This window comes from Lactuca serriola, chromosome 5 (assembly GCF_051521515.1).
Source record: "Lactuca serriola cultivar US96UC23 chromosome 5, Lser_US96UC23_V15, whole genome shotgun sequence".
NCBI lineage: Eukaryota > Viridiplantae > Streptophyta > Magnoliopsida > Asterales > Asteraceae > Lactuca > Lactuca serriola.
The window spans coordinates 115,153,516-115,165,240 of record NC_136412.1 but is presented as its reverse complement, the minus strand read 5'-3'; the positions used below and the strand labels follow the sequence as shown (position 1 = coordinate 115,165,240).

Sequence of the window (11,725 nt, the reverse complement as noted above, 5' to 3'; positions counted from 1 at the left end):
ACCATTCAAATGGACGGACAAACAAGAAGTTGCATTCTGAACCCTGAAGCAAATGCTCTGCAGTGCCCCGGTACTGTCTCTACCAGAGGGAACAGAAGATTTCATGGTCTACTGTGACGCGTCAAATCAGGGTTTAGGTTGCATTCTCATGCAGCGTGGAAGAGTGATAGCTTACGCATCCCGCCAACTGAAGACACACGAAGTGAATTCTACAACCCATGATCTGGAATTGGGAGCGGTGGTCTTTGCTCTGAAAATTTGGAGGCATTACCTTTATGGTACGAAGTGCACCATCTGCACGGACCACAAAAGTCTCCAGCACATCTTGAATCAGAAAGAGCTGAATATGAGACAACGAAGATGGGTTGAACTATTAAACGATTACGAGTGTGAAATCAAGTACCACCCAGGCAAGGCCAACGTGGTGGCTGATGCCTTGAGCCTGAAGGAGTACTCTAATCGTCGTGCAAAAACTCTCTCAATAACCATCCAATCTCACCTAACCACTCAGATCGGGGTAGCCCAGTCAGAGGCCATGAAGACGGAAACCTGAGCAAGCAAAGCATTACGCGGGATGGAGAAGAATCTAGAGGTAAAGGAGAACGGAGTATACTATTTCATGAACCGTATTTGGGTCCCTAAACTCGGAGGATTTAGCGAGGTAGTCATGAATGAAGCTCACAAGACGCGATACTCCATCCATCCCAGTTCGGACAAGAAGTATTTGGATATTAAACAACATTATTGGTGACCTAACATGAAGGCAGAAATTGCCACCTATGTCAGTAAATGCCTTACTTGTGCCAAAGTAAAGGTGGAGTACCAGAAGCCCTCTGGGTTATTACAGCAACCGGTGATCCCTGAGTGGAAATGGGAAGGGATTTCCATGGATTTTGTGACCAAGCTACCCAAGACATCAGATGGATTAGACACCATATGGGTAATAGTTGATCGACTGACGAAATCCGCCCATTTCCTGCCAATAAAAGAATCCTACAAGATGGAGAGACTGACACTTTTATACATTCAAGAAATCGTGAGACTTCATGGAATACCAGTGTCTATCATCTCAGATAGAGACAGTAGATTCACTTCACGTTTTTGGCAATCACTTCAGAAAGCACTCGGAACCCATCTCGACATGAGCACCGCTTATCACCTACAAACAGACGGTCAAAGCGAACGAACCATTCAGACGCTCGAAGACATGCTTTGCACATGTGTGATAGACTTTGGGAAGTCTTGGGACATCCACTTACCCTTAGTTGAATTCTCTTATAACAACAGTTACCATTCGAGCATCAAGGTCGCTCCTTTCGAAGCACTATATGGACGTAAGTGTAGATCACCGTTGTGTTGGGCTGAGGTGGGCGACACCCAGCTAGCATAGACACTAGCATCGGACAAGGCGCTAACAGGACAAGAGATCATTCGTGAAACCAAGGAAAAATTAGTTCAAATCAGAGCTCGATAACAAGCATCGCGCGACCAACAGAAGAGCTACGCCGATAAACGGCGAAAGCCCTTAGAGTTTTAGGTCGGGGATCGAGTGCTGTTAAAAGTTTCACCTTGGAAAGGGGTCATTCGTTTCGGAAAACGGGGAAAAGTGAACCCATGATACATTGGACCTTTTGAGATCGTTGCCCGAATAGGTCCAGTGGCGTACAAACTGCAACTACCCGCGGAGCTAAACAGTGTACACCCCGTGTTCCATGTCTCCAATCTAAAGAAGTGCCTATCAAATGAAACACTCGTCATTCCCCTTGATGAGATTGAAATCAACGAGAATCTACTGTTCGTTGAAGAACCAATCGAAATCATGGACAGGGAGGTGAAGCGTACTAAGCAAAGTCGCATCCCGATCGTGAAAGTACGGTGGATCGTGAAGTGTGGGCCAAAATTCATGTGGGAACGCGAAAACCAAATAAAGCAAAAGTACCCTCATCTATTCTAGCATTCTCAAATCTAGCTTTCAAAAAGAATTTCGGGACGAAATTCCCTCTAATGGGGGGATGATGTCACAACTAGAAATTTTTGTGCCTTGTAAACTACAACAACTAAGTCAAATTATGAATCAAAGACATAAGAGCATGTATGATGCATACTCTATGACAACAAAATCTCAAACAAACACCCCATGCAAGCATTTCAAGTAGTCAATAAGCAATTGGAAACCCTAGGAGTTCTTGTTTAAGTCCATTTTGGACTAGGAATTTCTTATTGGGCCCAATGGACCAATAAGCTTCCAATTTGACCATCTTGGGCTTAGAACTCTTGAATACGCCACTTCCAATAAGCTCTAATTGGACCCACTTCCATTTATTTCAATATTTTGGGCGATATTGGGCCTAGAATGAAATAAATTAATTATATGAACCATTTTGGGCCATAACTAACCTAATGTAGCCCTAATAGGTCATAAGAATCATATTTATGGTTAACTGGACCAAACATCACTTAACATAACCATGAAAAAGGCTTAAGCATACAAGGCCCAAATTCTTTTCTCTCCCTCTCTAATTCTCGGCCTAAGCCCAAGTAAAAAGGGAGAGTTCACCTCTCATGGCCACCTCATTTTTACATTATGATCTTCCACGCATCTTATGCCATGTTGCCATGCATACATCACTTCAAGATCTCTCTCTTTCCCTCTCTCTTGCTCTCGGTTGATTCCAAGCACACACACACAATTCTCTCACAAATCTCTCAAGAAAACTCTCTCACATTTCCTCATATTTTCGAGATCTAAGAAGTGTTCAAGGGGATTCTTACATAAAAATCATCATCTAAGGTAATATGTTGCTTAGATCCATAAGCTAGTTATTTCATTCCATTGAAGAATCACCTCTTAACCCATTCAAACTTATGATTTAGCACCTTAGAAGCATCTAAGTTTGAGATCTTCCAAGGAGGGTTGCTAAGGCCGAATTTTCTTCTCATTTTCTTCCCAAAACTGAAACGACACCCAAAGGTGAGCTTCATACCCCCTCTTTTTCGGTTTTTATAAGTTTTGTGGGGGAGAATACAAGCAAATGTGTAGATCTATGAGTAAATGTATGCATTGTGTGATTTTTATGCTTATATGTATGATCTATGTGATTGTGATGTTTATATTAGCCAAAAAGAACCTAAAAATCGAGATCTACAATATGAAGAATGAAACAAGTATAACTTATACCATTTCACACTAATCAAGTATAGAAAAATAATCTAGTTGGTTAATATGAATATTTTTGGACTTAAAACCCATTTTTGGGCTCAAAATGCTAAAAATACAAAACTAAGGGGCCCAAAACGACAAAATATAGATCCTGAAGGTTGAGATGAGTCTAAACAGTTTCTAATAGGTATTTTCTAAATATCAACACTTTTGAAGGGTTAAAAATGTGAATTTTAAACATAATGGGCCAAAATGGGCTTTTCGGCCCAACAAAGCCCCAAATTGCGAAAATTTTGAATTAGAGGGGCTGAAACTGCACATTTCTGTAAAACAGGGGATTACTTGTGTACTAAAACCATTTCAAGGGCCAAAAATGCTTTTCAACTTAAAAAGGGACCAAAGATGCAAAAATTTTGCATCTTGGGCCAAAATTGTAAAAGTTGTGAAAATGGAGGTTTCAACCGAGAAAATTTCATTTTTGAAGGACTTAAGCTGTTTATTAAGTAAATTTGTGCTAAAAAAATGTCTTTCCAATAAGTTTTGATACTAAAGTGTCAAGAAAAATAGTTTAAGGACTAAACTTGAAATTGTTTTATACACAAAGGATTAAAAGTGTAAATTTTATCCTAGAAAGGGCTTAAAAACATAAACTCTAATTCTTAAAACAACAAATCCCGTAAGATAAATATACGAGTACTACGTCTACCGGCGAAACGTAATAATAAATACACTTTCAACACCAATATCGTTACCAAACAAATTGATTCGGTCTCGAATCAATAACGAATCAAAAATCAATAAACAATGATACGTCAATACACAAGCGGAAAATTCACGAGAAGTCAATACACCATCTGTGGGCTCGAAAGTTTCAAATTGTGCTTGTTGGGCCTAGCTAGCCCAATGACATGATATTTAGGCCCGAAGGGAACACGCTTACATGTTATTGGGTCTTATATGACCTAGTTCCGTGTAAAAGGACTTTCAATAGCTTTATTGTGCTGATGGACCCCAAGGGTCCTTCGGTACTACTAGCAAAGTCAAGAAGTCAAATGCGAGCCGGGCCAAGGGCCGTTCACATTCACGATAGCCTTGAACGACTTATGGAAATAACGGGGGCTTCGCACCCTCTTTTCTCCTCGATTGTGGGGCTATGAGAAGTCAGGGTGGTTGGATTAAGTGAGTAGTACGAACGACGCCTAAGGGATCGTTTGTATAGTTGTAAACTAATGATTTTCATTAATGCGTGATTATAACGACTCACAACCCGTAATTAATCCAATGTCACCTGGAATTATCGAAAACAACGTCGTAACGGAATAATACTAACTCAGCCACGTAATTTAATGCATTGGGAAAACATCGGGTTTTCCTGGGAAATTCAACGCTCTTAACTATGTGATATATACAAAGTTTAACAATTATTCACATTCACAATAATCAAGAAGCATACTTACGGATCTTCACACTTTTTCTTATATACAACATTTCTTTTTAGAAAATATCGGATATTCTGTGGTTTTCAACATTATACAAATCATTTCTTTTCAAACCTTACTTATGAACTCACCAACATTTTATATGTTGACGTTTTTCCAAAATACTTGTATTCTCAGGTAACAGGTAAATCGAAGGAAAAATGTACCCAGTGATGTCATGTGGTTTGTGTAATTAGCATCGAACAATTTACGTTTTGGAAATGTAATGTTTTGAAACAATGTACTAAATGTAAACAATACCGGTTGTAATATTTCAATGCATGGTGATGAATGATGTTATGTTTCATGTATATTCATTGTGATGGTATTCAACTGAGTCACAATAGCGCTCAGACGTTTCCGCCGTCTGGTTCGGGGGTGTGACAATATTCGACCAGAGGGTCATCAGAGTTACAGCCTTGAGTGGCTGATATGTGTTTATGTGGTATTTTGGGGAACTCACTAAGTATTTATGCTTTCAGAGTTTTTTGTATGTGTTTCAGGTACTAGTGATGATCGCGGGAAGGCACCGGCTTGATCCGTACACACTCATGGAGCTTTTGTTATATGATTCTGGGATATGTTTTTCTATGATGACAGTGGATACATTATGTTTATTATTATTTTATAAATGAAAGTATGTTTTAAAATTGTGAATTTTTTTTTTTGAAAATTTGGGTGTTACATTATGTCACATGGTTTTTTTTCTTATTATTTTCCTTTTTTTTTTTCCCACATGTCATGTCATTTTGTTTTTCCATTTTATTAAATTTAACAGAATATTTAAATGTAATAATAAATGCATATTAATTTCATTAATTAACTTTCCTTTTAATTTCAAAATTATTAAACTAAAGTCTCATTAGTTTTCTTTGTTTATTTTATCTAAATTATTTGTTTAAATATAAAAGAAAAAAAATATTTCCTCGTCAATAAATGAAAACAATTTTATCACTTGTCATCTTCTAATGTATTATATAATATGAATTCTTCTTATTATTTTAATTTTTTCCACATGTTATTTTATGGTTTTTTCTATTTTATTAAATTTCACATAATATTTAAATGTAATAAGAAATGCATATTATCCTTTTAATTTCCAAATTATTAACCTAAAGTCTCTTTAGTTTATTTGTTTATTTATCTAAATTATTTGTTTAAATTTAAAAGAAAAAAGACATTTTAATTTTAATAATTCAACATTTTTCTTATTGTTTTTAAATTTAATTTTTTTTTAAATAAACTCGTAAAATACACATTTAGTTTTGGCTATATATACTTCAACTTTCCGTTTGCAACGCCAGGTGTGGTAAGGAGGTTTAAAGGATTTATATAATCGAAACAACACGATCATCGTCATATTATAGTGGTCGACTTAGGTGTTGACAACGAGCAATGTTTCGACCCGAAGCTTTCGGTGATACAACTAAGATGCCTTTTCAACCGAGTCTTGGGCTACTCTTTTCCTTTTATAAAATATTCTATTTTCATTCATTACTCTCTTTTAAAATCACGATTATTATATTAGAAGTTAATATAGATGAACAAATAAAGGATAGGCAATGACTCATAGAATTTGACTTTTTCGGTAAAACGTATATTCTATTGATTATTAAATATTGAAATGTTGCATAATTGATGTTTCGGCCACAACTTGCCTTGTTTTAAATTTTTATAAAATATTTTATTATTGAATAAGTATACGTATATATTATATTTAACTACGTATGCTTGTCTTTTCAGATTCGATTTCTTGCTAATAAACCCAATGCATACTAAAACAAATAATTTGACTTTATTGCTTAATTAAACAGTTACATAAGCTTTCATATAAAAAACCAAATGGGTTGTATGGGATTGGGACTCCTCCACCCACAATTACTAGAATATAATTGTGTATTTGAGTTTATATAAAGAGGTCATTTTGAGAAGCCTTTGGTAATAAAAATCTGTAATGGGTATCTGCATATCCCGAGCATCTCCAGAGATTCATGAGATTGACTATGGCCATGACAACATCATATATTACCAACATACCCCTTCTGATAAAAGAATTGGCTCCATCCATACACATCAAGGATCCAAAGGATTCAACCAAGATGCTGCCATTCTTTACCAGGTTTGCTATCTCGCTCCTTGTGATTCAACCATTTTCCTTCTATTGATCGTATGTGCCAAATCTGATCAATGGGTATATAGATCTCAATTTTTTATTTTAAATGATGATATGATTGTTGATGAAGGACTATGGAATGGAAGATGGAGCATTTGGTGGGGTGTTTGATGGCCATGGAAGGAATGGTCAAATAGTGAGTAAATTTGTGAGAAATAAGTTGCCATCATTGATCATTAACGAAAGGAATTCCAGCATAGCAAAGGGGAAAACAGTAATTGAAGATGATGAGAATGAGTCCAAAGATTTCCAGATTTGGAGAGATGCATGTTTTGGTGCCTTCAAAGTCATGGACAAGGAGATTAAGGTTATCGAGCATGTAGATTGTTCCTGTAGCGGCACAACCGCTGTTATTGTTATCAAACAGGTACCACATGTCTCCTATTATCCATGCATATAGTTGATCTTCTAATAAATTAATCTGTGTCTCTAATGAACCATTTCTAGCAGTGAACCAACTGAGCTGTTTGGTTTGACACTTGACAGGGTGAAGATCTGGTTATTGCTAATCTTGGTGATTCGAGAGCAGTGCTAGGAACAATTGCTGAAAATGGAATTACGCCTGTGCAATTGACCATTGATCTCAAACCAAGTGTACCTTGTAAGTGTTTATACTATATGATTATTTTGAGATCGTTTGGTTTGGGTTGGGTTGGGTTGGATTATGTTTTTATATGAAGTAACGATTAAACTTTTGAGCAGCTGAAGCAGATCGAATAAGGAAGTCAAATGGTAGGGTGATGGCGCTAAGAGAAGAACCACATATAGATCGAGTGTGGTTACCACATCATGACTCACCGGGGCTTGCCATGTCTCGCGCTTTCGGGGATTTTGTACTAAAAGGTCATGGGATTATTGCGGTTCCTGATGTCTCTTATCACCGATTGACCCCCAAGGATCAGTTTCTTGTTCTTGCAAGCGACGGGGTAAGTCACATGTTGAAGCTAAAACCGAACTAACTAACTAACTAACACCCAAAAACTACGGTTTGATTCTTTTGTTTTAAACTAAAAATCGAACATCACTTGAAGTTCCTTACTTGATGATTTATTTAATATCATTACGCGCCAATATGTTATTTTATTATTATTATTATTATTATTATTATATATATATATATATATATATATATATATATATATATATATATATATATATATATATATATATATATATATGTCTAAAATTTTCTTGCTGTTGTATATTACAAAATTCAACACTTTACTATTCTTTCATTGATTTTGGCCTCAACAAATTGTTATATTTATTTCTTTATGCAACCCAAAAGTTGAAAACTCAAAATCCCCGGAAAAGGACCCAAATGAACTCAAGAAACCGGAAAGGGAAACTGAAAATATTGGTTTTTAAGGCTAATTAAAAAACTGAATGTTTTCCATTTTGATTTTGATTCAAGGCAAAAACCAAACTCAATAAAAGTGTGCTCATCATATTGAATACTTGCCAGTTGCCAGTCTCATCATGATGTGTAAATAAAACATAGTAGTTTTGGACCACTAACTAATAAAACGTGTGTGGTTTTATACATTTTATTTGGTACATCCATACAAATTTATTGACCCGAAAAAACATTTATCAGGTGTGGGATGTGCTTAGCAACAACACAGTAGCATCAATCGTGTGGTCAGCAGATAGTGAAGAATCAGCCGCAAAAGCAGTTGTTATTGCAGCAACTGCTGCCTGGAAACAAAAGTTCCCTTCGTCAAAAAGGGACGACTGCACCGCAATATGCTTCTTTTTACAAAAAGAACCCTCATCAAAACTAGTATAGAATACGACAAGTATACATCTTTTTACTTGAACTTGTATGATCACTGAAAACTTGTTGGTGGTTCAACACAAATTAAGACAAGTATACTTTTACAAGCTTCTGGTTTTTTAGTATATATTTTAATACAAGCTTCTGGTTTTCATTCATGTTTGTTGTTGAGGTAAAGAAACGACCAGAGTGAGGTATGTGAATATGTTATCTCCCTCTCTCAGAGAGAAAGAATCTTAACTATTTACACATATAAACAAAAGAGCGTGTATGAAAGAACTGACTAACAGAATATAACTAACTCATGTATACAATGACAATAATGTGGCGTTAGACTATTATTACAAGTGATAATCACTCTACCATTTCAAAAGTGCAGACAAGTCATGGTCACATCACAATCACTCCATACCGGTTCCTATATTTTTCTTTTTTTGAAATTGTCACTATTCCACCTCACCAATATCATATTATTTTATTTATTTAATTTAACAGAAAATCTATATAAATTTATTTTCAATAAATTAAATAAAAATACATAAAAATTAAAAGTTAAATTACATTAATTTAAAAACCTACATTGATAAAAACTAAAATTTAAAATGCATTAATTAAAAAAATAACATTAATATAACTAAAAAGTTACATAAAATTAAAAAACATCTAAATGAAACTTAAATAAGAAATATTAAATGTTATGTTTTACGTTAATTTTATCTTTCATTTTGTTGACTCCCTCGAGATCTCTTGCCGGAATATTTGGATTCGGCTCCATGTTCAACATTTGCATATCGTCCATCATTTGTTGATTCATAGTCATTTTATTTTATTCCAAAGTGATTTTTTCTTTTTGTTAGAAATTCTTATTAACATATTCGTAATGTATATCGGGTTTTGATGCAAGCTTATCCGTGACAATTTCGGTGACGTTTTTAGTTGATGATGATACCTCTCATCTAGCCTTATCCCTTCTAATCGGTCGCTTCAATGTTACCTCCGGTGGAGACTCCTCATACTCTTCATTGACATCGACTCTTCAACCGACATTCGTTTATACTGTTCTCGATCATTTCGATTCACTAGATTGCGAAGTCGAATCTAGTTTAAGGACCCACTTTGGCCCCTATGATATATATTCCATGTTTTTTGATGGGTAAGTGTTTCCCTTTGTGTTTTTATAACTTTCAAGTGTCGTACCCAAAATGTCGAAATCGTTTGTACAACTAGCATGCATAATTTGAAGATTATTAAATATGTCATTAAAGCTTGTGCAATCTTGCCTCAACTTGCGTCATTTTCTGTTTATGTCGTCGTAGCTCCGGTAAATGCATTTTTGCATTATATTATTAAATAAATTGTGTTAAAACTTGCTCCCAAAAAGTCGTTGAAGATTTATTGCTTCTTTTTTTAAGAATTGTCGGAGACCAATAGCCAAGCTTACGACAAAGTCGTTTCCTTTCTTCATTCCACTTTTGTCATCTTCTGTTGAGAACCGTCGTTTTATTTTTCTTTCTTGGTACGTTTTTTTCGTCTCTTGAGTATACGTAACAATTATGTCATCGTCGTCAGAAATTTGAGTATTAGAAGGTTGTGGTCGAGAATGTTGCGGTTAAGAAGGTTGTGGTTGGTATTGGAATGGTTTTTGTTGATATTGATTGGGGTTGGGTTGTGGGTAAATTTATTGCCATAAGGATTTTGAAGAGAATTGTAATCAAGATTTAGAAAGCAATCATGATTATATGAATGAAAAGTAAGAATACAAGAAGTAACTATTAATTAGATCTTATATTGATGAAGAAACTGATTACAGACTTAAGCAGAGAGAACTTGCGAATGATTAATGATTCACTCGTGTATTCGATGTCTCTACTTCTAACCTCAGTCCCTATTTATTGGAAACCTGAGTGTACAAAAAATATACTAAGTCCTGAACTATACGCTTCGCACAAATGAAGACTTAGTAAAATAACTAACATGCGAAACTAAAGAAAACAAACACTTTGGCTTTTACAATATCTAGACTCTACATTCTCCCCCTTTGTAAACAGTCGAAGCTATTCAGTTTGTGAGATTCTGAACAGCTGAGTGCAATGTTCTTCGGATTTCTGAATACCAAGTGATTATCTTTTTACGCTCCTTCCTGTCTCCTTCATTATTCTTCGTGCAATTATTCATACGAACAATGAAATTCGTATATTGCGAAGTGGTGTATCTTTCTATCTCTGAGACTTTAAACAAAAACCTCTTAGGCTTCCCTTTCGTATCTTTGCCTGCGAAAACCATGCCAAAAGGTTTAAGGCATATTTCTCCATCTGCATACTTCTTTAATTCTGTTTGAGGCAAAGTTGATTCCCAAGAGCCTGTAACTTTTCTTCCAACGCCTGATGCAAGTTCTTCATCAGTCAATGTCAAGCAATCATAGTAGTTATCTATGAATATCTTGATATGTGCAAAACCAAATCTAAACACATCAGTATCATATCCTTTTAGCTTGTTTTCTTCCATGTCTTTAAGGATAAATGTCACTTAAATGAGATCATTTAGATTCATCAAAGGAAAATCAGCAATGTAAAATCAAATGCCTTGTTATCTGCACGAACAACGAAATATCGAAAGTTTTGAAGCATGTTCTCGAACATTACATCCTTCTTGATTGTTAGAACTTTCTTGATTTTCATTAAAGACCAAACTTCCTCTTGATCCTTCGCAAGTACAACATGAAATCTGATCTTTAAGTAAGTGTATTCATCAGCATTTTCAAATTTTTCACTGATCTTGTACTACGCCGTAATAAACATCATTTCGTTTATTGGAAAATCAAGTTGGCATCTGTCTGAATTCGCAACATCATAACTTCTTTTAGGATTTTTCTCAAACTCGTACAAGTGATTCCCCAAGACTTTGGATTCAATGGTTTCAAATGAGTACAACTTCGCAGGATCACCCTTGTTCAAAGTTGGTGGGTCACTTGCTCTTTGCCTTAGTATGCTCTGAATTTATCTTTGTTTTTCCATTTCAACTTCAACCTCAGCTTTCTTTTCTTCTTTTGACTTTTCAATAACCACCTCTTTGCCTTTTTCAGTATTCATTGTTTGAGGTTGCGCACTTGAACTCCCTCCTTCTATTGAACCAATTGT

General features: G+C 35.4%; 1 protein-coding gene across 1 annotated transcript; it reads left to right on the top strand.

The window, feature by feature from the left end:
- Window positions 1-6,480: 6,480 nt before the first annotated feature.
- LOC145052873 (putative protein phosphatase 2C 72) lies at window positions 6,481-8,746 on the top strand. The gene is made up of 5 exons (XM_079000788.1): window positions 6,481-6,757; window positions 6,882-7,178; window positions 7,298-7,412; window positions 7,514-7,737; window positions 8,409-8,746. Exons 1-5 carry the CDS (start codon window positions 6,593-6,595, stop codon window positions 8,598-8,600), a joined length of 993 nt encoding a protein of 330 aa, XP_078856914.1. The 5' UTR covers window positions 6,481-6,592; the 3' UTR covers window positions 8,601-8,746.
- The last annotated feature ends 2,979 nt before the right edge of the window (window positions 8,747-11,725 follow it).